Source organism: Oncorhynchus masou, chromosome 12 (genome assembly GCF_036934945.1).
Source record: "Oncorhynchus masou masou isolate Uvic2021 chromosome 12, UVic_Omas_1.1, whole genome shotgun sequence".
Classification (NCBI taxonomy): domain Eukaryota; kingdom Metazoa; phylum Chordata; class Actinopteri; order Salmoniformes; family Salmonidae; genus Oncorhynchus; species Oncorhynchus masou.
This window is the reverse complement of record NC_088223.1, coordinates 42,853,504-42,879,923: the sequence shown is the minus strand read 5'-3', so window position 1 is coordinate 42,879,923 and position 26,420 is coordinate 42,853,504. Positions and strand designations below refer to the sequence as shown.

Below are 26,420 nucleotides of genomic sequence, written 5' to 3'. Positions count from 1 at the left end.
CTCACGTTGGGTGTGGCGTCTCCACATTGTTGGCAGAGTACACACTGCCTCACATCTTTGGTCCAGTCGAGTTCCAGGGCCCCGGTTAGAGCACAATGTGTACCTACTCAAGTTAGACCAAACACATTCATTAATCATTGAGTCACATTGTTAGGATGAAGTAAAATGCTAGATCACCATCAATCTTGTGCCGGTGAATGGGGTTACATGCCTGCTTTGAGAAAGAACATAGGCTTACAGAGGGAGTGATAGATATGTAATATAATGCACTACCATTGACCAGAGCCCTTTGCCTATGACCAGAAACCCCTAGTTGAGACACAGCCAAAGACTCCATACCTTGGGATTTGTGTGTGAGGCTCTCCTGAGCCCGGGACTGATGGGTGGTGACTGAGTACAGGGAAGGGATGATGTTCTCCTGCTGGAGGCACCCTGAGCCCCTGGTAACTTGGTATGTCCTCTCCAGCCACTGTGCATAACTGTGCTCCTTAGAGGGTGGAAGAACAGCCTCAGGGAGCATACCACTGAGACAGAAGAAAAGGGGGGGAAACTTGTTCAGCAACAGAGCCTTTCGAAAATGTATTTATTTGTATATTTTATTTCACCTTTATTTAACCAGGTAAGCCAGTTGAGAACAAGTTCTCATTTACAAATACGACCTGGCCAAGATAAAGCAAAGCAGTGTGACAAACAATACAGAGTTACACATGGAATAAACAAACGTACAGTCAATAACACAATAGAAAAGTTTATATACAGTGTGTGCAAATGAAGTAAGATTAGAGGTAGGGCAATAAATAGGCTGTAGTGGCAAAATAATTACAATTTCGCAAATTAACACGAGTGATAGATGTGCAAGTAGAGATACGGGGGTGCAAAGGAGGAAAAAAATGAAAAATATAAAATAAATAATATGGGGATGAGGTAGTTGGATGGGCTATTTACAGATGGGCTATGTACAGGTGCAATGATCTGTAAGCTGCTCTGATAGCTGATGCTTAAAGTTAGTGAGGGAGGTATGAGTCTCCAGCGTCAGTGATTTTTGCAGTTCGTTCCAGTTATTGGCAGCAGAGAACTGGAAGGAAAGGCGGTCAAAGGAGGAATTGGCTTTGGGGGGGACCAGTGAAATATACCTGCTGGGGCGCGTGCTACGGGTGGGTGCTACTGTGGTGACCAGTGAGCTGAGATAAGGCGGGGCTTTACCTAGCATGGACTTATAGATGACCTGGAGCCAGTTGGTTTGGCGACAAATATGAAGCGGGAGCCAGCCAACGAGAGCATACAGGTCGCAGTGGTGGGTCGTATATGGGGCTTGGTGACGAACTGGATGGCACTGTGATAGACTGCATCCCATTTGCTAAGTAGAATGTTGGAGGCTGTTTTGTAAATGACATCGTCGAAGTCAAGGATCGGTAGGATAGTCAGTTTTACGAGGGTATGTTTGGCAGCATGAGTGAAGGATGCTTTATTGCGAAATAGGAAGCTAGATTTAATTATGTATTGGAGATGCTTAATATGAGTCTGGAAGGAGAGTTTACAGTCTAACCAGACACCTAGGTATTTGTAGTTGTCCACATATTCTAAGTCAGAACCGTTCAGTGATTTTTGCAAGGCGGGCGGGCAGCGATCGGTTGAAGAGCATGCATTTAGTTTTACTTGCATTTAAGAGCAGTTGGAGGCCACGGAAGGAGAGTTGTATGGCATTGACACTTGTCTGCAGGTTAGTTAACACAGTGTCCAAAGAAGGGCCAGAAGTATACAGAATTGTCGTCTGCATAGAGGTGGATCAGAGAATCACCAGCTGCAAGCGCGACATCATTGATGTATACAGAGAAAAGAGTAGGCCCGAGAATTGAACCCTGTGGCATCCCCATAGACTGCTAGAGGTCCGGACAACAGGCCCTCCGATCTGACACACTGAACTCGATCATAGAAGTAGTTGGTGAACCAGGCGAGGCAGTCATTTGAGAAACCAAGGCTGTTGAGTCTGCCAATAAAAATGCGGTGATTGAGAGTCGGAAGCCTTGGCCAGGTCGATGGATATGGCTGCACAGTAATGTCTTTTGTCGATGTCTATTATATCGTTAAGGACCTTGAGCTTGGCTGACGTGCACCCATGATCAGCTCGGAAACCAGATTGCATAGTGGAGAAGGTACGGTGGGATTCGAAATGGTTGGTGATCTGTTTGTTAACTTGGCTTTTGAAGACCTTAGAAAAGGCAGGGTAGAATAGATATAGGTCTGTAACAGTTTGGGTCGAGAGTGTCTTCCCCTTTGAAGATGGGGATTACCGCGGCAGCTTTCCAATATTTGGGGATCTCAGGCGATAGGAAAGAGGTTGAGCAGGCTAGTAATAGGGGTTGCAAAAATTGTGGCGGATCATTTTAGAAGGAGAGGGTCCAGATTGTCTAGCCCAGCTGATTTGTAGGGGTGCAGATTTTGCACCTCTTTCAGAACATCAGCTATCTGCATTTGGGTGAAGGAGAAATGGGGGAGGCTTGGGCAAGTTGCTGTGGGGAGTGCAGAGCTGTTGACAGGTGTAGGGGTAGCCAGGTGGAAAGCAAGGCCAGCCGTAGAAAAATGCTTCTTGAAATTATCGATAATCGTAGATTTATCGGTGGTGACAGTGTTTCCTAGTCTCAGTGCAGTGAGAGGAGGTGCTCTTATTCTCAATGGACTTTACAGTGTCCCTGAAATTTTTGTAGCTTGTGCTACAGGATGCAAATTTCTGTTTGAAAAAGCTAGCCTTTGCTTTCCATTCAGGCCAAGGAGATACTTTTTTTGAAGTATTATTTGCTAGCTTTTCGAAAATAAGTATTCTATGCCTGCTTTATCTTTCTGAAGGCAAAACTATTTATTGTCAAAGTTGGTTTGTTCAGGGATTTTCCCTTTTGTCTTCTTGGTGGAAATGTGAGTAAGAACAACAAATGTCAAAATCGATAACATACACCGTCAAATGGTCTACACATAGTGTATCCATTTACCTTGGGAACTCTTTGGAGATTGGGTCCCACATTTTCTGATCCTGGCTATGAAACCAACTGAAAGTCTCCTCCAGCAACTGAAAGGACATAGATACAGTGCATTCGGGGAGTATTCAGACACCTTGACTGTTTCCACATTTTCTTACGTTAAAGCATTATTCTAAAATTAATTCAAATGTTTTGTCCCCCAATCTATACAAAATACCCCATAATGACAAAGCAAAAACGATTTAAAAAAATAAAATAATAATAAATATATAATTTAAAAAACTTAAATATCACATTTACATAAGTATTCAGACCCTTTACTCAGTACTTTGTTGAAGCACCTTTGGCGGAGATTACAGCCTTGAGTCTTCTTTGATTGAGAGGGGTTGAGTTAAATGCAGAAGACACATTTCAGTTGAATGCACTCAGTTGCACAACTGACTAGGTATCCCCCTTTCTTGGTTATGACACTATAAGCTTGGCACACCTGTATTTGAGGAATTTATCCCAGATCCTCTCAAGCCATGTCAGGTTGGCTGGGGAACATCGCTGCACAGCCATTTTCAGGTCTCTCCAGAGATGTTCAATCGGGTTCAAGTCCGGGCTCTGGCTACATTCAGGACATTCAGAGACTTGTCCCGAAGCCACTCCTGCATTGTATTGGCTGTGTACTTAAGGTTGTTACCCTGTTGGAAGGTGAACCTTCGCCCCAGTCGGAGGTCCTGAGCGCTCTGGAGCAGGTTTTCATCAAGGATTGCTCTGTACTTAACTGGTCTCCTAGTCCATGCTGCTGCCACCACCATGCTTCACCGAAGGGATGGCGCCAGGTTTCCTCCAGACGTGACCCTTTGCATTCAGGCCAAAGAGTTGAAGCTTGGTTTCACAAGACCAGAGAATCTTGTTTCTCACGGTCAGTCCTTTTGGTGCCTTTTGGCAAACTCCATGCAGGCTGTCATGTGCCTTTTACTGAGGAGTGGCTTCCGTCTGCCCACACCACAATAAAGGCCTGATTGGTGGAGTTCTGCAGAGATGGTTGTCCATCTGGAAGGTTCTCCCATCTCCACAGAGGAACTCTGGAGCTCTGTCAGTGTGACCTTCGGGATCTTGATCTTGTAGGCCCTTCTCCCCCAATTGCTCAGTTTGGCCAGGTAGCCTGCTCTGGAAAAGCGTTGGTGTTGCTAAACTTCCTCCATTTAAGAATGATAGAGGCCACTGTATTCTTGGGGATCTTCAATGCTGCAGACATTTTTGGTACCCTCCCCAGATCTGTGCCGCGACACGATCCCGTCTCTGAGCTTTACGGACAATTTGTCCGACCTCATGGCTTGGTTTTTTGCTCTGACATGCACTGTCAACTGTGGGACCTTACATAGACAGGTGTGCCTTTCCAAATCATGTCCAATCAATTGAATTTATCACAGGTGGACACCAATAAAGTTGTAGAAACATCAAGGATGATCAATGGAAACAGGATGCACCTGAGATCAATTTTGAGTCTCATAGCAAAGGGTTTGTTAACTTAGGTACATTTTTAAAAATCTAAAAACCTGTTTTCGCTTTGTCATTATGGGGTATTGTAAATGTATTTAATACATTTTAGAATAAGGCTGTAAAGTAACATTTTGAAAAGGGGAAGGGGTCTGAATACATTCCGAATGCACTCAGTGTGTGATCTTTATACATCGTTAAAGAGAGGAACTCTAGGGGTTCATACACAAAAATATTATTTTATGTTTTATTAATCGAGGCAATTAATAAAATATCATATTTTTTTTATGCAGACTATACTAAAATAGAGTAAATATGCAAATAAACAATATAATGATATGGCCCAGTATGGCCCATAACAAATGTCTATAGCATTAATGGAGGACAGGTCTTTCTACTAACCTTCAGGTAGTGAGACCTGGCCAAACAGGTGGGCCTCAGGTCCTCAGGGAGAGACTCCTCCTCCTTTAGCCCCTTCCTCATCACCATGACAACATCCTCATGGAATGATTTCTGATTGGTAGACAAGAGCAGGAAAAACAGGTGTCAAGTTTAGGAGACGGATGTATTGTTGTTACAATATGTGAGATTAAATTTACTGTGTGGAGTCTTCCCTCCCATTAGAACATCTATAAGAGCATCTGCTAAATGACCAAAATGTATATAAAGTGATCGGATTGTGGTCTGAAAAGAGCTACATGATTCACAGTGGAACATTGATGCCATGACAGCAAAATCAACAACCGCTAGCTTGGTCTTAATAGTTTTCACGTGACATAATTCAAATGTTTATAAAGGACTGGGGTCTCTCACCAGTGAAGTGTACTGGCCGCCTGTACATTTTTGACCCACGGCATGTAGGTCGCAGATGGGCTGCTGTTGGTCCCTGAAAGCATTTAGTTCCGTAGATTCCTCACACTGCAGAAAACAAAAGAGACAGCATGGTACAGTAAAATGGAGACCGCCGTCAGAGGGTCAGGGATATACAATCCATAAGACAGTCTAAACGTGTAAAAGTTAAATAGTTTTTATACTTGATTTTGGATATAGAGAAGAGCCATGTTATGAAAGTGAGAGAGCATGTTACGAGTATCTGACTCGTGACTACTTGACGTCTTTACTGTGATGGCGGCAGACATTACCTCTCTGCAGGTTATCAGGTGCTGGGCGGAGGAGTCAGAGAGGAGGTTGGTCAGCACATTCTCTAGCCCCGCCCTCAGCCTTTCCTTCAGCACCTCCTTCCAGAATATGGGCTGTGATTGGCTGCAGCGTGTACAGGAATATACTACGCTCTCTGGCAGGCTCGACATGATCTCATACAGGTCATCTGGGAGACAGAAGAGAAGCATCATTTCAATATAATGGAGTGGGTTTATAGCGGGATAGGCCCTTAAGTTAGGGCCTGCCTGAACAATTGGCCCAACGTCGTCCAGGTTAGGCCAGTATATGCCGTCATTGTAAATAATAATTTGTTTTTAACTGACTTGCCTAATTGAATAAAGGTTAAATAAAATTAAATAGTTGAGGTGGCATCTTCCCCTACACATACTGTTATTAATAGGGGTGTTCACCGCTTCGCCTGGAGAACTACCCTCTTGCAGGATTTGGTTCCAGCTCTTATATCCAACACACCTGATTCTACCAATGAGATGCTCCTTGGAACCTTGATTAGCTGGATTAGGTGTGTTTGTATAGGGATAGAGCAAAAGCCTGCATACCCAGTAACACTAATGAGTGTTGGCCACCCCGGTTGTACATCCCCTTGATAAAGACAGTTAACGCTGAAACATTAGTGTCACTCACCAGAGAGTCCTTCACATTTAGAATGCACCCAGTGGCTACACATGGAGCACTCCATCATCTGGCTGTTGTGGTCGTTCTCCTCGTAACACTTGGAGCATATGGTGCAGAAGTTCCCTTGTAAAACAAATAAGAAACAAAATCAGATGTACTAAAGTAATCAATGATTAATGGTTCTTTCGACCAATCGAAATAAAATAAAAACAGACACCCTGTTTAAATAAAATCAACCGATACAGTGCATTCGGAAAGTATTAAGACCACTTGACTTTTTCCACATTGTTACATTACAGCCTTATTCAAAAAACATTTTTTTTTTTAAGAAAAAGCACAAAAAAAGTTTAGAAATGTTTGCAAACGTATAAAAACAAAAAAACTGAAAAAGAACATTTACATAAGTATTGATATGTCCGAGTCTTAATTATCAGGTAATCTATTGAAATTGTAACCTTTATTTAACTATGCAAGAACAAATTCTTATTTACAATGACTGCCTACTCTGGCCAAATCCGGACGACGCTGGGCCAATTGTGTGCCGCCCTATGGAACTGCCAATCAAGGCCGGATGTGTGACAGCCTGGAATCGAACCAGGGTTTGTAATGACACCTCTTACACTGAGATGCGGTGCCTTAGACCGCTGTGCCATTCGGGAGCCCTATTGAGTGCCATGGTATGGTTTCTACACCAGAAGTTAATGATTATATGTAGGAGGAATATACAGTTGAAGTCAGAAGTTTACAAGCACTGAGGTTGGAGTCATTAAAAGTCATTTTTCAACCACTCCAAATTTCTTGTTAACTTAATGGTGACAGGGGGCAGTATTTTCACATCCGGATGAAATGCATGCCCAAATTCAACTGCCTGCTACTCATCCCCAGAAGATAAGATATGCATATTATTAGTAGATTTGGATAGAAAGCTCTCTGAAGTTTCTAAAACTGTTTGAATCATGTCTGAGTATAACAGAACTTATTTAGCAGGCGAAACCCCGAGGTCAAACCATTCAGATTTGTTTTTGTTTGAGGTCACTTTCTTTTCAATTAGGGTTTTCATTGGGAATCCAGATTTCTAAGGGACCCTCTTGCAGTTCCTATCGCTTCCACTGGATGTCAACACTCTAGAAATTGGTTGAGGTTATTCCTTTGTGTAATGAAGTACGGCAATCTTAAACGAGGGTCACTTGAAGTGTACTGTTAGATAGAGGCACGTGACCAGAAAGCATGCTTCAATTTGTTTTCTTCCTGTATTGAACAAAGATCATCCCGTCTACAATTTTATTGATTATTAACGTAAAAAAATACCTAAAGGTTGTATTACAAAAGTAGTTTGAAATGTTTTGGCAAAGTTTACAGGTAACTTTTGAGATATTTTATTAGTCACGTTGAGCAAGTTGGAACCAGTGTTTTTCTGGATCAAACGCGCCAAATAAATGGACATTTTGGATATATAGACGGAATTAATTGAACAAAAGGACGATGTGATGTTTATGGGACATATTGGAGTGCCAACAAAAGAAGCTCGTCAAAGGTAAGCCATGAATTATATTTTAATTTCTGCATTTTGTGTCATGCCTGCAGGGTTGAAATATGGTTTCTCTTTGTTTACGGAGGTGCTATCCTCAGATAATAGCATTGTTTGCTTTCGCCGAAAAGCCTATTTTAAATCTGACGTGTTGGCTGGATTCACAACAAGTGTAGCTTTAATTTGCAATCTTGCATGTGTGATTTAATGGAAGTTTGATTGATTTTTATAGTAATTTATTTGAAGTTGGCGCTCTGCATTTTCCCTGGCTTTTGGCCAGGTGGGATGCTAGCGTCCCACATATCCCAAAGAGGTTTTAAGAAACTATAGTTTTGGCAAGTCGGTTAGGACGTCTACTTTGTGCATGACACAAGTAATCTTTCCAACAATTGTTTACAGGCAGATTATTTCACTTCTAATTCACTTTATCACAATTTTAGTGGCTCGGAAGTTTACATATACTTAGTTGACAGTGCCTTTTAACAGCTTGGAAAATTCCAGAACATGATGTCATGGCTTTAGAAGCTTCTGATAGGCTAATTGACATCATTTGAGTCAATTGTAGGTGTACCTGTGGATTTCAAGGCCTGACTTTTGTTATTGACCAAATACTTATTTTCCACCATCATTTGCAAATAAATTCATTAAAAATCCTACAATGTGATTTTCTGGGTTTTTTCTCCTCATTTTGTCTGTCATAGTTGAAGTGTACCTATGATGAAAATTACAGGCCTCATCTTTTTCAGTGGGAGAACTTGCACAATTGGTGGCTTTTTTGCCCCACTGTATACTACCACTGGTGGAAACATGTCTGTATTATGCAGCTGTATAACACAAATGGGTGAGTCAACTTGGTTTAAGCTTTACTAAGCGTCCGTGAGTTTATTACTCTTAATTTGGAACCTAACACTATTCAGACCCTTCACTCGGTACTTTGTTTAAGAACATTTGGCAGCGATTACAGCCGCATGTCTTCTTGGGTATGACGCTACAAGCTTGGCACAACTGTATTTGGAGAGTTTTTCCCATTCTCTTCAGATCCTCTCAAGTTCGATGGAGAGCGTCTCTGCACAGCTATTTTCAGGTCTCTCCAGGGATGTTATATCGGGTTCAAGTCCGGGTTCTGGCCACTCAAGGACATTGAAACTTGCCCCGAAGTCAATCCTGCGTTGTCTTGGCTGTGTGCTTAGGGACATTGTCCTGTTGGAACAAGGTTCACCCCAGTCTGAGGTCCCAAGTGCTCTGGAACAGGTTTTCATCAAGGATCTCTGTACATTGCTCTGCTCATCTTTCCCTCGAGCCAGACTTGTCTCCCAGTACCTGCCGCTGAAAAACATCCCCACAGCATGATACTGCCACCTCCATGCTTTAACGTAGGGGTGGTGCCAGGTTTCCTCCAGAAGTGACGCTTGGAATTCACACAGAGTTCAATCTGGGTTTCATCAGACCAGAGAATCTGGTTTCTCATGGTCAGAGTCCTTTTGGAGTTTGCCAAAAAGGCACCTAGATGGCTGTCATATGCCTTTTACTGGGGAGTGGATACAGTCTCGGAGCTCTACGGAAAATTATTTCGACCTCATGGCTTGGTTTTTGCCCTGACATGCACTGTCAACTGTGGGACCTTAAGTTCCTGTGGAATTATCCACTGTCATCTGGTTTTTCCCTCAATACCATCATCTTTCAAAAAGACAGAGGTGTGATTCTTTCCAAATCATGCAAATCTATTGAATTTACCACAGGTGGACTCCAATCAAGTTGTAGAAACATCTCAAGGATGATCAATGGAAACAGGATGCACCAGAGCTCAAGAATAATAGTGAAGACAAACTATGAAATAACACATTGAATCATGTAGTACCCCAAAGAAAGTGTTAAACAAATCAATATATATTTTATATTTGAGATTCTTCAAAGTAGCCACCCTTTGCCTTGATGACAGCTTTGCACAGTCTTGGCATTCTCTCAGCCAGCATCATGAAGTAGTCAACTGGAATGCATTTCAATTAACAGGTGTGCCTTGTTAGCCAATCAGTTGTGTTGGGACAAGGTAGGGGTGGTATACAGAAGATAAAATGTACTTGGTCTTTTACCAAATAGGGTTATGGCAAGAACCGCTCAAATAAGCAAAGAGAAAAACAGTGCATCCTTACTTTAACCTCTTGATGCTATGTGGGCGCTATTTCATTTTTGGATAAAAAGACGTGCCCGTTTTAAGCGCAATATTTTGTCACAAAAAGATGCTCGACTATGCATATGATTGATAGCTTTGGAAAGAAAACTCTGACGTTTCCAGAACTGCAAAGATATTCTCTGTGCGTGCCCTAGAACGTGAGCTACAGGCAAAACCAAGATGAAACGGCATCCAGGAAATCAGCAGGATTTTTGAGGCTCCGTTTTCCATTGTCTCCTTATATGGCTGTGAATGCGAGAGGAATGAGCCTGCCCTTTCTGTCGTTTCCCCAAGGTGTCTGCAGCATTGTGACGTATATGTAGGCATATCATTGGAAAATTGACCATAAGAGACCACATTTACCAGGTGTCCGCCCGGTGTCCTGCGCCGAAATTGGTGCGCAAACCTCAGCTGCAAGTATTTTTCCATGGAATTCAGAGAAGAAAGCATGCTTCCACGAACGATATATCAATGAAGAGATATGTGAAAAAACACCTTGAGGATTGATTCCAAACAACGTTTGCCATGTTTCGGTCGATATTATGGAGTTAATTCGGAAAAAGTTTGACGTTGTTGGTGACTGAATTTTCGGTTCGTTTCGGTAGCCGAATGTGATGTACAAAACGGAGCGATTTCTCCTACACAAAGATTCTTTCAGGAAAAACTGAACATTTGCTATGTAACTGAGAGTCTCCTCATTGAAAACATCCGAAGCTCTTCAAAGGTAAATGATTTTATTTATTTGGTTATCTGGTTTTTGTGAAAATGTTGCGTGCTAAATGCTACTCAAAATGCTAAGCTAGCTTTGCATACTCTTACACAAATTAGTGAATTGCTATGGTTCAAAAGCATATTTTGAAAATCTGAGATGACAGTGTTGTTAAGAAAAGGCTAAGCTTGAGAGCAGGCGCATTATTTTCATTTTATTTGCGATTTTCAGAAATTGTTAACGTTGCGTTATGCTAATGAGCCTGAGGCTTTATTCACGATCCCGGATGGGGAGTATCAAGAGGTTGACATGGTCAATCAATCCGGAAAATTCCAACAACTTTAACCTCTTGAGTGTAGGGGGCAGTATTTCGATGTTTGGATGAAAAAAACATATCAAGACCATTTCAAGGACAGCTTTTTTCCATCTACGTAACATTGCAAAAATCAGAAACTTTCTGTCCAAAAATGATGCAGAAAAATTTATCCATTCTTTTGTCACTTCTAGGTTAGACTACTGCAATGCTCTACTTTCCGGCTACCCGGATAAAGCACTAAATAAACTTCAGTTAGTGCTAAATACGGCTGCCAGAATCCTGACTAGAACCAAAAAATGTTATCATATTACTCCAGTGCTAGCCTCCCTACACTGGCTTCCTGTCAAAGCAAGGGCCGATTTCAAGGTTTTACTGCTAACCTACAAAGCATTACATGGGCTTGCTCCTACCTATCTCTCTGATTTGGTCCTGCCGTACATACCTACACGTACGCTACGGTCACAAGACGCAGGCCTCCTAATTGTCCTTAGAATTTCTAAGCAAACAGCTGGAGGCAGGGCTTTCTCCTATAGAGCTCCATTTTTATGAGACGCAAACTCGGTCTCAACCTTTAAGTCTTTACTGAAGACTCATCTCTTCAGTGGGTCATATGATTGAGTGTAGTCTGGCCCAGGAGTGGGAAGGTGAACGGAAAGGCTCTGGAGCAACGAACCACCCTTGCTGTCTCTGCCTGGCCGGTTCCCCTCTTTCCACTGGGATTCTCTGCCTCTAACCCTATTACAGGGGCTGAGTCACTGGCTTACTGGGGCTCTCTCATGCCGTCCCTGGAGGGGGTGCGTCACCTGAGTGGGTTGATTCACTCTTGTCGTCATCCTGTCTGGGTTGGCACCCCCCCTTGGGTTGTGCCATAGCGGAGATCTTTGCGGGCCACACTCGGCCTTGTCTCAGGATGGTAAGTTGGTGGTTGAAGATATCCCTCTAGTGGTGTGGGGGCTGTGATTTGGCAAAGTGGGTGGGGTTATATCCTTCCTGTTTGGCCCTGTCCGGGGGTGTCCTCGGGTGGAGCCACAGTGTCTCCTGACCCCTCCTGTCTCAGCCTCCAGTATTTATGCTGCAGTAGTTTATGTGTCGGGGGGCTGAGGTCAGTTTGTTATATCTGGAGTACTTCTCCTGTCCAATTCGGTGTCCTGTGTGAATCTAAGTGTGCGTTCTCTAATTCTCTCCTCCTCTCTCTCTCGGAGGACCTGAGCCCTAGGACCATGCCCCAGGACTATCTGACATGATGACTCCTTGCTGTCCCCAGTCCACCTGGCCGTGCTGCTGCTCCAGTTTCAACTGTTCTGCCTTATTATTATTTGACCATGCTGGTCATTTATGAACATTTGAACATCTTGGCCATGTTCTGTTATAATCTCCACCTGGCACAGCCAGAAGAGGACTGGCCACCCCACATAGCCTGGTTCCTCTCTAGGTTTCTTCCTAGGTTTTGGCCTTTCTAGGGAGTTTTTCCTAGCCACCGTGCTTCTACACCTGCATTGCTTGCGGTTTGGGGTTTTAGGCTGGGTTTCTGTACCGCACTTTGAGATATCAGCTGATGTACGAAGGGCTATATAAATACATTTGATTTGATTTTGTATCAACTAACAACTTGGGTCCACACAAACTTGCAACATTGTAAAAAAGATTCTGGGCCTTCAGTTTCTTGGGACAGACACAGATGTAGGATATTTGCACAAGGGATAAGAGGTCATCAGATAGGAAAGATTTTTTCAATACATTGAGAAACTATTATCAATCAATGGATGTAAAAACAGACTGCTTGCTTTACTGTTTGAGGTGAAGAAAACATTACTTTGAAAAGCACCACAGCTCATTAGTGTTGGTCCGTCAAGCCAATCAGAAATACTATCAGATCCACAAATGGGCACATTTATATGCCTACATTTGCGCGCAAGTCATGTAGCCATAGGCCTACTTCAGTATTGGTATTTTACGAGCTGGTGGAATTGTCATGCTATAGGGTCATGTCAGGATGAGCCTGAGGGAAGGTTACTACATGAGGGAGGAGGATGGTCTTCCCTGTAACCCACACTGTTGAATACCTGCAATGACAACAAGCTCAGTGCGATGATGCTCCAATGACACTGCTCCAGACCATGACGAACCCTCCACCTCCAAATCGATCCCGCTCCAGAGTACAGGCGGTGTAACGCTCATTCCTTTGACCATAAACGCGAATCTGAACATCATCCCTGGTGAGACAAAGCCGTGACTTGTCAGTGAAGAGCACTTTTTGCCAGTCCTGTTTGGTCGAGCTACGGTGGGTTTGTGTCCATAGGCGACGTGGTTGCCGGTGATGTCTGGTGAGGACCTGCCTTTACTACAGGCCTACAAGCCCTCAGTCCAGCCTCTCTCAGCCTATTGCGTACAGTCTGAACACTGATGGAGGGATTGTGCGTTCCTGGTGTAACTCGGGCAGTTGTTGCCATCCTGTACCTGTCCCGCAGGTGTGATGTTTGGATGTACCAATCCTGTTCAGGTGTTGTTACACGTGGTCTGCCACTGCAAGGACGATCATCTGCCTGTCCTGTTTCCCTGTAGCACCGTCTTAGGCGTCTCACAGTACGGACATTGCAATTTATTGCCCTGGCCACATCTGCAGTCCTCATGCCTCCTTGCAGCATGCCTAAGGCACGTTCACGCAAATGAGCAGGGACCCTGGGCATCTTTCTTTTGGTGTTTTTCAGAGTCAGTAGAAAGGCCTCTTTAGTGTCCTAAGTTTTCATAACTGTGACCTTAACTTCTTGAAACTCCCCATACCGGATCCGGGTTTGTGACTAAAGCCTCAGGCTCATTAGCATAACGCAACGTTAACGATTTCTGAAAATCGCAAATAAAATGAAAATAATGCGTCTGCTCTCAAGCTTAGCCTTTTCTTAACAACACTGTCATCTCAGATTTTCAAAATATGCTTTTGAACCATAGAAATTGACTAATTTGTGTAAGAGTATGCAAAGCTAGCATAGCATTTTGAGTAGCATGTAGCACGCAACATTTTCACAAAAACCAGATAACCAAATAAATAAAATCATTTACCTTTGAAGAGCTTCTGATGTTTTCAATGAGGAGACTCAGTTACATACCAAATGCGCAGTGTTTCCTGAAAGCGTCTGTGTGTAGGAGAAATCGTTCCGTTTTCTACATTGCGTCTGGCTACCGAAACGAACCGAAAATGCAGTCACCTACAACGTAAAACTTTTTCCGGATTAACTACATAATATCGACCGAAACATGGCAAACGTTGTTTGGAATCAGTCCTCAAGGTGTTTTTTCACATATCTCTTCACTGACATGCAGTTCGTGGAAGCTTGCTTCCCTCTCTGTATCGCATGGAAAAATACTGGCAGGTGACTTTTGCGCACCAATTTCGGCGCAGGACACCGGGCGGACACGTGGTAAATGTGGTCTCTTATGGTCAATCTTCCAATGATCTGCCCACAAATACGTCACAATGCTGCAGACACCTTGGGGAAACGACAGAAAGGGTTGACTCACTCCTCTTACGTTCACAGCCATATAAGGAGACCATGGAAAACAGAGCCTCAAAAATCCTTGTCATTTCCTGGATGCCATCTCATCTTGGTTTTGCCTGAAGCTCACGTTATAGGGCACGCACAGAGAAGATCTTTGTATTTCTGGACACGTCAGTGTTTTCTTTCGAACGGTAGCAATTATATGCATAGTCGAGCATCTTTTTGTGACAAAATATCTTGTTTAAAACGGGAACGTTTTTCATCCAAAAATGAAATAGCGCCCCCATAGATGTAAGAGGTTAAATGCCTACCGTCTGTAAGCTGTTAGTGTCTTAACGACCGTTCCACAAGTGCATGTTCATTAATTATGCATGGGAAACCGTGTTTAAACCCTTTGCAATGAAGATCTGTGGAGTTATTTCGATTTTTATGAATTATCCTTGAAAGATAGGGTCCTGAAACAGGGACGTTACTTTTTTTTGCTGAGTTTATGTATATACTGTGTTCTATGCCACTGACATTGCTCATCCATATATTTTTCATTACATTCCTTTACTTAGATTTGTGTTTATTGTTGTGAAATTGTTAGATATTACTTGTTAGATAGTTCTGAACTGTTGGAGCTAGAAACCCAAGCTTTTCGCGACACCCGCAATAACATCTGCAAAACACGTATGTGACAAATACCATTTTATTTGATACTTTAATTTTTCAGAGATCATTTCACTCACTTTGTTCTCAGACTCCATCCAGGTCTCAGGTGGATATTCTGCTATTCCTTCCTCAACCATGTTGTTCAGCCTTGATTGTCATTGTAATTATGGATTCACACACAGAACTTATGTCCTCTCTCAATGACTTAGATGGTTGTCATCTTGCCATTCTCCTGTTTCTATCGAGCTGACCATGGGAGAACTGCAAACTGTTCTTCAGGTCCTGGACCTCTCTGGTCAAGTCGTCCATTCTTTTATTAGTTGAATCCACCAGTATTAAAAACACTTAGGTTACTCTGTTTATCCTCACAGCTCCTGACAAGGGAGGTCACAGGGAAGATTGCATTGTTTTCAAACTGTGGGGATCTTGACAGCCACAAACCCGGGTCAATCCGCAGTCCCAGGCACAATGGGTAACGGCATCACGGGTAGCATTCAAGCCGTCAAGAAAACCTTGATAGGCAGCTAGCTGGCTGCTACGCAAAATAGTTCCTCAGACCCGGCTTTGGTCGGAAGGATCACTAGACAGAGTGATCCTGCTTCGTGTGAGCCAAACTCAAAAGTTAGCTAGCTACTAAAACTTTCTAATACACTTTCAAAACAACAAATCATGCCCTCCCTCGTTCCTCGTTCCGCGTTCAACACACTAACGGGAACACAAGAATCCACATACAGTGCAGTGTGTAAATACATTACACACAGACCCACACACATACTATTCGTAATCAGTTGTGGGTCCTTACTCTTAAAAAGAAAAGGAGCGCCACACACTAGGAGCTCAGATGCAATAATTTATTAACCAACGTTTCAACACCCACGCTGTCTTCATCAGTGTATAATGACAAACACTGCGAGTCACTAGTTGAAATATTTTGAAAGGACACACAGGTGTCTGTAATCATGACCGGCAGTGGCTTAATTTAATGAAATCTGGAAATCTAAATAAAACATAAAAAGTATAAAATGGATAACATATGATCAGACACAATTTGGCTAAATATGCCTACAAATTTTATTTACAATAGATAGCAAAAACCCAATAGTCACAAGAATGGCTTCAGATCAAAGTCTACGTTGAGACTGAAGGTCACAAGGGTCTTTAAATTTAAGATCCAGACAACCTCTCGATTTAAAATTGTCAAGGTCACCCCCTTTCTCTTCGGGAGGGAGACGTGTTCGATGCCGATATAGCGAAGGTCCGAAATAAAATGGTTCGCAACTTGGTACGTTGAGTTTTTACTCAAAATTGACAGGAGCTCTCCAAACAAAAGACGATGACTGAATTCCCAAAACCCGTAAATGGTATGAAATAAACCAAAACGTGTTTCTCATAAGCATAGGTTGTGCGTCTGCAAACAATGTGTTCACGACAATCAGAACGGTAAAAGACAAGAATAATAATATATTGAATGCATTAACAGAAATGACCATAAACAAACATTGTAGATTAGAAATTATAGGAATAAACAGTAAATGTACTACTACTGGTGATATATGTAATGGGGAATTGGTAGACTAACAATCAAACGATTAAGTTATGAAACAATGTGCACAAATTGTCGGGAAAGAGCGCATTCAGGAGAGAGATGTGGATTGTGCATCTTAGTCACCTTTTTGGTCTGTGCAATCCGCAATGGATTAGTCTCGGCCTCCACAATGGATTAGTTCACTGAGATGGGTGCGAATAAGATCGGTGTCTGGTGTGCCATAGAAATAAAACAAACGTATTTGCTGCTGCTCGAAAAAGAAAAGAAATCTTGGTCAACCAACAGCCTATCAACCTAACAATCAACAAGTGGACTGATTGGGGTCAGTCCTAAATGATGGTAAGATCCTGACAAAGTATCAGTCCATCTAAGCAACTGCTCCCATCCCTCTCTTCTTGGCCTGTTCCTGGAGTTTGTGTATACCTTGCCTTGGATGACTTGTGATGTGCCTCTGTGTGACTCACTGAGGTCCTACCTTTGCTGTGGAGGGTGCTGCAGTCGGGACAGAGGTCCTGCTCGTGGTTCCAGGCCATGTCCCAGGTCTTCCCTGGGGTCACGCCACAGCTCTTACACCGGATACACGTCATACACACCTGGGACAAGGGCAGGTATCCCAGAAGTTAGAGAGATGGACCAGAACTTTAAGGTCGGGCGAAGAAAGGTGGGAAATTAACTGGAAAATAATTGGCTGAGAACTGAGGGTTGCTGGTTTCAGATCATTACTGGAATCCACCATTGTTGTGCCCTTGAGCAAGGCACTTATGCAAACTGGACAATACACTTGCATTGTATGGTATTGACCCACAGTACAGTAAAAAACAGCCGTAAATCAGAATAGGGAGAAGAGAAGCTAAGCAGTAATAGATGTTAAATTCCAGGTACTTACCCAGGGCATCTTACAGTTGATGGGCTTTGGGTAGGTGGGTCCCAGACAGGAGGGGTGGTAGCAGTTCTGACACCTCCTGCACTGCAATACAGGCTAAAGGAAATAATAGTACGCTTAAAATGTGAAAGTGGGAGTGGGGAAAAAAACACCTCAGATCCTGCTGACCATACACACCTTGTTGTTCTTGCTCTTACGGCCGCACACGTGGCAGAACTTGCAGCGGCGGCAGCACCAGTTCTCCTTGTTCTTCTCCTGGGGGCGCTCTTCGGGCCAGAGGCAAAAGCTGTGGAAGGGTTCGCAGCACACCTGGCAGTAGATCATCTGAGGCAAGGTGGAAAAGCAGAAGGCAGTCAACTCTCAAAATCAGGAGAACACATATTGCACTAAACCTACTGTTTTACATACAACCCAGTGTAGCTATTCATTAAACTATGTCTCCTGTGTGCTTCCTAGTTCATTTGTTTTCCTCAAAACGGTCAGACTAATACTTATCTACAATGAAATATGATCATTGGAATAATAATACTGCAAACATAGGCACTGAATAATCTGTGGATGCCTTTCCATGATTACCTCATGGTGTCCTTTGCTGGCACAGAGCAGACAGACAGGCTGAGGGGTGACGGGGACGGAGGTGAGAATACTCAGACCACCCATCAACCACACGTTCTGGATGGCACAGTCCTCCTGGGAGAGGAACAAAACAAGTTAGTGTGAGTTAATGAACGACTGCAGAATCAAAGTTTATTAAGAGTATATGAGAGACTAAGAAAAGGAGAAAGACAGTTGGCAATTAGTTAATAAGAAAAACAATTTCACATTTTTAAGAAAGTTTATATGGGAGGGAGATGGAGTGAAAGAGAGATACACACCTTAAAGTCCACGCGGATCCTGTGCGTCCCGGTCTTCAAGTGGCCCTTTTGGGAGAGTCTGTTGGTTAGCGCAGTGAGGATGTTTGTTGACGTGTTTTCCACGGCATTCTGGGAATGAAGGACATAGTGGGGATCAATCCTGAGATTGTATTGTTGCTCTCCCTCTTTAACAACAGTCCTCTCCTCTTCCTGCGAAGACTCGTCATCCGACTCATCGTCCCTCTGCATGACCGACTGCACCACACACTGGGGCAGTCACTGCAGCTGCACCTGCAGGCGCCGCCGTAACCGCAGCAGTGGGATCCTGGGAGGGCAGGGCTGGCTGGGGCTCCTTGTTATGTGGCCCTCTGTAACCAACAGCCCTGGGCGGAGCTCCTCTGAGTCGCCCCCCCTGTGCATGTGAAAGGGGGGGGCTGCTTAAGCCATTGAGTGGGGGACCAGCGTTACAGCACAACCACGGTCACACGCTAAGCGGCGGGCCAAGGCAGAGGAAAGATGGAGAAGACCCACCAAAACCACCTTTGGCTTTGAGAATAAAGTGTTAAGAGAAGTGAAGGAGACGAGTTAAGAGAGGGTTAGAAAAGCCTGATCAGTTAAGGCATGCCAAGTCTCATCAGAGGAAAAGAAAGAGGTCCAATCACCAACAGTAGTCAACGTTGTTAGAGAGAGCGAGAAAGAAATCATAGGTCATGCCAGTCAAGAGAAACAATGGAAAGAGTCACGGCATCTATGGACTATAAAATATTCAAATAAGTTCCAGAAAAACATGAAGGAAGATTCCAGAGGAGCAGTTTTTAAGGTAAAATGCATGCATCAGGGATGAATGTGAAAGGGGTAAGCTTTTCCAACATGAGAACAGAGTTATACGGGTCATTACCTTGTCGGCTCTGCATCGGCCCAGCAGTCCTTTGGGTGTCCCAGGTCTGCGGTGCCTTACAAATTCACTGGGCACTGGGCCATCCTCAGGAGCTAGGAGGCCAGAGGGTGCAGCATCTGTCAGAACAAAGGGGTTTTAAAGCATAAAAAAGAATAACAAAGGCTCCACTCAAACCAAAATCCTGAAACGACTCAAAAGAACGTATTTTGGAATTTCTGACCTGCACTTCTATTGTCAATCACTGTCATCCTTAATCTCAATAACTATGGACTTCAACATCCACCACTAATCTTCTTATCTGCTTGGCTAATGGCTTTACAGCCTTCAACTCTACCTGTCAGATAACTACATTTCAAGGATGGCGTTCAATGGATCTTGTTGTGTTCCAACTCAAAAGGAGAAGCCCGAATGTGCATCGTCCTATACTTTCATCCATACACTACAGCTTCTATCCCGGTGTACGGCGTTACCTTGGCTGCTGGGAGCGTCAGGATTCTTTACCACGCCTTCTCCGCCTGTGTCCTCGTCCGAGTCAGACTTCAGCAGGCTGCTGTAGGAGCGTGGCGTCACGTTCCGCCTCGGCTGCTTCCTGGTGGAAGGCCCCAGGCAGTCTCCAAGGGTTGCAGGGGCCGACATCTCCTCTGCATCTCCCCAGGACGCCGACGCCTCATCATTGTTGGACTGAAGGCCATTAGCTGACGTCTGGCGCCGCCGCCTCGAAAGGACTGCACGACAAAAAGAAGCCCAGCGGTAAAGCTAAAAACATTAACTGTGTCAATGTTTTTGGTAGTAACAGCAAAAACAAACAAGTGGCGTTAATCATTAGTAAACTATTCCACCCTCTTCAAGACCTTGGTGCTTGCCTACAGAGCAGCAAGGGGAACTGCCCCTCAACTTTAGGCTCTCTCAACCTGAGCACTCCATTCCGCCATCTCTGGTCTCTTGGCCCTCCCACCCCTATGGGAAGGCAGCTCCCGCTCAGCCCAGTCAAAGCTCTTCTCTGTCCAGGCACCCCAATGGTGGAACAAGCTTCCCCCTAATGTCAGGACAGCAGTCCCTGCCCATCTTCAAACATCTGAAACCCTACCTCTTGAAGAGTATCTTAAATAATTCACGGCACCCCCAATGCCCCTCTCCCAAGAAAAAGGCACTTGTATTTTCCTACCAGCACTGACATTGCTGATAAATACTTTGAGGGGAAACGTACTTGATACGATTGTGTTGTGGTCTGCTAAATTACAAATGCAAAATATTATAAATAGACGTATTAAACATTAGAACACAACAAACCTGTGAATGGCTTGATGCCGCGCTTTACTTTCCTTGCCTCAATCCGAACACATCGTTTTAACCTGGTGGCACAGGGACATATTTATCATCACCATCTAAACATAGGTGCCAAGTTCAATTTGTACAAGACAACTAGAGCCGATTATAGAAATTAAAAACTGTGCGCGCCTGAGTGTGTGTTCATGAGTGGATGAAAAGTGAAAGCAACGGCCACAATTCTAGGCACAGTCACTTACACACAGCACTGGCGTCTGGTGTTGGGCCCTCCAAACTTGGGCTTGTCCAGGCAGTTGAAGCAGGTGCTGCAGTCACGCTCATACAGGCAGCCCTGGCAGGTCCCACAGCGGGTGGCGCGGCCACCAGGACCAACCTCGCTATAGTTCCTCTTGAACTTCCGCTGCTTGCTGTACTTGTGCTTCTGTCTTGTCATCTTGTGCTTGACCGTGCAGTCAGAGGGGTCATCCGCAATGTCTAAAATCAGAACGAGATCCAAAAATGATCTTAAATGACTTTGCAAACATATGTGACGTTTGCGCAGTGACCTACCTGAATTGACAAAGCTAAAATCAAGAAAACAAAGACCATTATCAGGGTGCTTCATAAACAAAGGTTACCTTCTACAGCTGGTGAAGTGATGATGCCCTCTCGCTCATGGAGGGGCAGAGCGCTAAGCCTGGGGATATCGTCAGGCACCATGGCACGGGGTTGGCCCAACGCCACCGCTGCTGCCCGACAGACGTGCTTGATGCGTGGGCCGCCAGGGAGTTGGTCCTATGGGAACAGGAACATTTTCATGAATTATAATTAAACTATTGTAATGAAATGCCACCCTAAACACAGCTACAGCACAAATGGCCTAAGCCTAATTCAAGAGAGGGAGGGGTGCAATGCAAATAGTCTGGGTAGAAATTTGATTAGATGTTTAGGAGCCTTATGGCTTGGGAGTAGAATCTGTTTAGAAGTCTTTTGGACCTAGACTTGGCGCTCCAGTACCACTTGCCGTGTGGTAGCAGAGAGAACAGTCTATGACTAGGGTGGCTGGACTAGGACCTTCCTCTGACACCACCTGGTATAGAGGTCGTGGATGGCAGGAAGCTTGGCACCGGCGATGTACTGGGCTGTGCGCACTACCCTCTGTAGTGCCTTGCGGTCGGAGGCCGAGCAGTTGCCATACCAGGCAGTGACATAACCCGTCAGGATGCTCTTGATGGTGCAGCTCTAAAACCATTTGAAGATCTGAGGACCCATGGCAAATTTTGTAGTGCCCTCTTCACAACTGTCATGGTGTGCTTGGGCCATGTTAGTTTGTTGGTGATGTGGACGCTAAGGACCATGAAGCTCTCATCCTGCTCCACTACAGCCCCGTCGATGAGAATGGGGACGTGCTCGGTTCTCCTTTTCCTGAAGTCCACAATCATCTCCGTCGTCTTGATCACGTTGAGGGAGAGGTTGTTGTCCTTGCACCACACGGCCAGGTCTCTGACCTCCTCCCTTGAGGCTGTCTCATCATTGTCGATGATCAGGCCTACCACTGCTGTGTCATCAGCAAACTTAATGATGGTATTGGAGTCGTGCCTGGCCCTGCAGTCATGTGTGAACAGGGAGTACAGGAAGGGACTGAGCACGCACCCAAGGGGCCCTAGTGTTGAGGATCAGTGTGGCGGATGTGTTGTTACCTACCCTTACCACCTGGGGGCGGCCCATCAGGACATCCAGGTTGTGTTTAGTCCTAGGGTCCTTAGCTTAGTGATGAGCTTTGAGGGCACAAATAGTGTGAATGTTGACGTGTTTAAAGGTCTTACTCACATCGACTGTGGAGATAGCGATCACACCGTTTCCCGGAAAAGCTGATACTCTCAAGCATGTTTCATTGTTACTTGCCTCGAAGCCAGCATTTAAGTTATTTAGCTCGTCTGGTAGGCTCGTATCACAGGGCAGCTCTCGGCTGTGCTTCCCTTTGTAGTCTAATGGTTTGCAAGCCCTGCCACATCCGACGTGCATCGGAGCCAGTGTAGTACAATTCGATCTTCGTCCTGTATTGACGCTTTGCCTGTTTGATGGTTCTACAGAGGGCATAGCAGGATTTCTTATAAGCTTCCGGGTTAGAGTCCCGCTCCTTGAAAGCAGCAGCTTTACCCTTTAGCTCAGTGCGAATGTTGCCTGTAAATCCATGGCTTCTGGTTGGGGTATGCATGTACAGTCAGTGGGGACGACGTCATCGATGCACTTATTGATGAAGCCAGTGACTGAGGTGGTGTACTCAATGCCATCGGAAGAATCCCAGGACATATTCTAGTCTGTGCTAGCAAAACAGTCCTGTAGTTTAGCATCTGCTTCATTTGACCACTTTTTTATAGACCCGAGTCACTGGTGCGTCCTGCTTTCATTTTTGCTTGGAATCAGGAGGATAGAATTATGGTCAGATTTGCCAAATGGAGGGCGAGGGAGAGCTTTGTACACATCTCTGTGTGTGGAGTAAAGGTGGTCTCGAGTTTTTTCCCCTCTGTTTGCACATTTAACATGCTGATAGAAATGAGGTAAAACAGAATTAAGTTTCCCTGCATTAAAGTCTCCGGCCACTAGGAGCGCCACCTCCGGATGTGCGTTTTCCTGTTTGCTTATGGCGGAATATTGAGTGCAGTCTTAGTGCCAGCGTCGGTCTGTGGTAGTATGTAGACAGCTACAAAAAAATACAGATAAACTCTAGGTAGATAGTATCTCATGATAAGCTGTAGACCACACTACCTCAGGCGAGCAAAACCTTGAGACTTCCTTAGATATAGTGCAACAGCCGCTGTTTACAAATATGCACAGGCCCCCGCCCCATGTCTTACCATATCCTGCCGATAGAACAGCATAGTGTATAACGCGCCATCTGCAAGTTATTAATGTCATCCTTCAGCACACGACTCGGTGAAACATAAGATATTACAGTTTTTAATGTCCCGTTGGTAGGATATGTGCTTTCAGTTAGTCCCAATTTATTTTCCAGCGATTGCCATCTGTATTGTTAGTTATCGTTCAAAGGCAGATAAGCCACTCGTCGCCTGGTCCTCACCTGGCACCCAGATCTCTTTCCGCGAGATCTCGCTTTCTTTCTCCAGCGAATGACAGGGATGAGGGGCTGTACGGGTGTTTGGAGTATATTCTTCCCATCCGACTCATTAAGGAAAAAATATTAGTTCAATTCGGGGTGACTAATCGTTGTTCTGATGTCCAGAAGCTCATTTCAGTCATAAGAGACGGTAGCAGCAACATTGTGTACAAAATAAGTTAAACAAAGCGAAAAATACTAACAAAATAGCACGGTTGGTTAAGAACCAATAAAACTGTGGCCATCCACACCGGCGCCATTATACTTAAGTCGTGTGGGTCAAATTGGCTCATTCATCTCCCCTGTAACCATTACCCAGGTCCTTGCTGTAAATGAAAATGTGTTCAGTCAACTTACCTGGTACTATAAAGATCAACAATACATAAGCATCAAACAGAGACCGACACAGGCGGCTAGAAAAACCCCCACAAAAACACAGCCAGGGTCAGGAAACATAGGCTCACCTGAGCAGAGCCTCGCCTCCTCTTCCTCCTCCTCCTCCCTCCTAAATCTCTGGGACCAAGCTTTACCGATCCAGACAGGGGCTGAAAGAGACAAGGGTGTAACAATTAAACTATTTCCTTTCAGTGCCATAGCAGTGAAACAGACTAATAACGTAGGCTGGGAATTCCCGGGGAGCTCACGATACTTAGGCGCTGATACGATATGTCAAATCAAATTAAAAAGTTTGTCACATGCGCCAGTGAAATGCTTACTTACAGGCTCTAACCAATAGTGTAAAAAAGGTATTAGGTAAACAATAGGTGGGTAAAGAAATAAAACAGTAAAATGACAGGCTATATACAGTCGCGACGCTACATACAAACACCGGTTAGTCAGGCTGATTAAGGTGGTATGTACATTTAGATGTACATAATGTGGGGCGGCAGGGTAGCCTAGTGGTTAGTGTTGGACTAGTAACCGAAAGGTAGCAAGTTCAAATCCCCGAGCTGACAAGGTACAAATCTGTCGTTCAGCCCCTGAACAGGCTGTTAACCCACTGTTCCTTGGCCTAGGCCGTCATTGAAAATAAGAATTTGTTCTTAACTGACTTGCCTAGTTAAATAAAGGTAAAATAAATAAATAAAAGATATGGTTAAAGTGACTATGCATATATGATGAACAGAGAGTAGCAGTAGCGTAAAAGAGGGGTTGGCGGGTGGTGGGTGAGACACAAGGCAGATAGCCCGGGTTAGTCAAAGTGCGGGAGCACTGGTTGGTCTGCCCAATTGAGGTAGTATGTACACGAATGTATAGTTTGTGACTTGGCATATATGATAAACAGAGAGTAGCCGCAGCGCTTCTCATGATTCTACAGTGCCTTCAGAAAGTTCACACACCTTGACTTTACCACTTTGTAGTTAGACTGAATTTTTTAATTGATTAAAATTTGTCACTGGCCTACACACACACACACACAACCCTATAATGTCAAAGTGGAGTTATTTTTTACAATCTTTACAACAATTTTTTGGGGGAACAGCTTGTATCATGTCTTGAATCAATAAGTATTCAAACCCTTTGTTTTGGCAAACCTAAATACGTTCAACAGTGAAAAACAATGTGCTTAAAACCTTTTATGGCTGCTGTCCCTGTACAGGGATCAACATCAGGGGAAATTTCAGAGTGACAAGTAATAGTACTCGATAAAACTCAAACTTTCATTAAAACACACATGCAGGGTACTCAATTAAAAGCTACACTCGTTGTGAATCTAGCCTTAATGTCAGATTTGTAAAATGCTTTTCGGCGAAAGCATGAGAAGCTATTATCTGATAGCATGCAAACCCCCGAAATACATGAAGGGGACGTAAACAAAATAATTAGCATTGCCGGCGCTACACAAAACGCAGAAATAAAATATAAAACATTCATTACCTTTGACGAGCTTCTTTGTTGGCACTCCTATATGTCCCATAAACATCACAATAGGGTCTTTTTTTCGATTAAATCCGTCCATGTATACCCAAAATGTCCATTTATGAAGCCCGTCTGATCCAGGAAAAAGCACCTTTCCAAAACGCAACGTCATTTTTTTAAATTAAAACAGTTGCCTATGAACTGACAAAACACTTCAAACGACTTTTGTAATCCAACTTTGGGTATTAGTAAACGTTAATAATCGATCAAATTGATCACGGGGCAATCTGTATTCAATAGCAGCAAGTCTTGAAATCATGGTCCATATTCTCTCTTTCATAACTTCCCCCGGTGTACTCGATGACAGGAAGTGCCTATTTCTCATTTCACCAAGGATTAACTTCAACCCAATTGCCAAGACTGGCGACATCGTGTGGAAGCTGTAGGAACTGTAAACTGAGCCCTATCTATTTTCTCTTGCCATAGACAATACAGAGACTGGCGGAGGGATATGTTTTTTTGTGAACAGTTTTCCTTGGGGTTTTGCCTGCTACACACATTCTGTTATAGTCAGACATGATTTAACCCGTTTTAGAAACTTCAGAGTTTTCTATCCACAGATACTAATCACATGCATATACTATATTCCTGGCATGAGAAGCAAGACGTTGAAATTTTGCACGATTTTTAACAAAAAGCTGAAAAATTCACAGCCGGCCGCTTTTAAGAGGTTTTAACAAGTCACGTAATAAGTTGCATGTACTCACTCCAGGGGAGGAGGGGGTACTGCTAAGCTATATGGAATTGCTTTAAGAAGATCATACCAGGGAGCATTTTGATTTAGAAACTTAAGACTACAACATGAGGAGG

At 44.0% G+C, this 26,420-nt stretch overlaps 1 protein-coding gene across 3 annotated transcripts in view; it reads right to left on the bottom strand.

Annotated features, from left to right (window-relative positions):
• The window catches only part of LOC135550132 (histone-lysine N-methyltransferase 2B-like), an 81,415-nt gene that overhangs the window by 29,760 nt on the left and 25,235 nt on the right, over positions 1–26,420 (bottom strand). For 2 of the 3 annotated variants that reach the window (XR_010457074.1, XM_064980647.1), the window contains exons 5-22: positions 24,155–24,235; positions 21,211–21,367; positions 20,833–21,067; positions 20,597–20,658; positions 19,777–20,031; positions 19,307–19,422; positions 18,430–18,537; positions 18,131–18,244; positions 17,732–17,878; positions 17,558–17,650; positions 17,147–17,264; positions 6,264–6,377; positions 5,603–5,787; positions 5,274–5,378; positions 4,863–4,973; positions 2,985–3,061; positions 340–524; positions 6–106 (exon numbers count right to left, since the gene is read on the bottom strand). Coding sequence is in view for 2 of the 3 variants with exons in the window: in XM_064980647.1 (XP_064836719.1) it covers positions 6–106; positions 340–524; positions 2,985–3,061; positions 4,863–4,973; positions 5,274–5,378; positions 5,603–5,787; positions 6,264–6,377; positions 17,147–17,264; positions 17,558–17,650; positions 17,732–17,878; positions 18,131–18,244; positions 18,430–18,537; positions 19,307–19,422; positions 19,777–20,031; positions 20,597–20,658; positions 20,833–21,067; positions 21,211–21,367; positions 24,155–24,235 (2,364 nt within the window). In the remaining variant the exon portion in view is untranslated. The remainder of the gene's footprint in view (positions 1–5; positions 107–339; positions 525–2,984; positions 3,062–4,862; positions 4,974–5,273; positions 5,379–5,602; positions 5,788–6,263; positions 6,378–17,146; positions 17,265–17,557; positions 17,651–17,731; positions 17,879–18,130; positions 18,245–18,429; positions 18,538–19,306; positions 19,423–19,776; positions 20,032–20,596; positions 20,659–20,832; positions 21,068–21,210; positions 21,368–24,154; positions 24,236–26,420) is intronic. The other variant, XM_064980648.1, reaches the window with a different exon arrangement.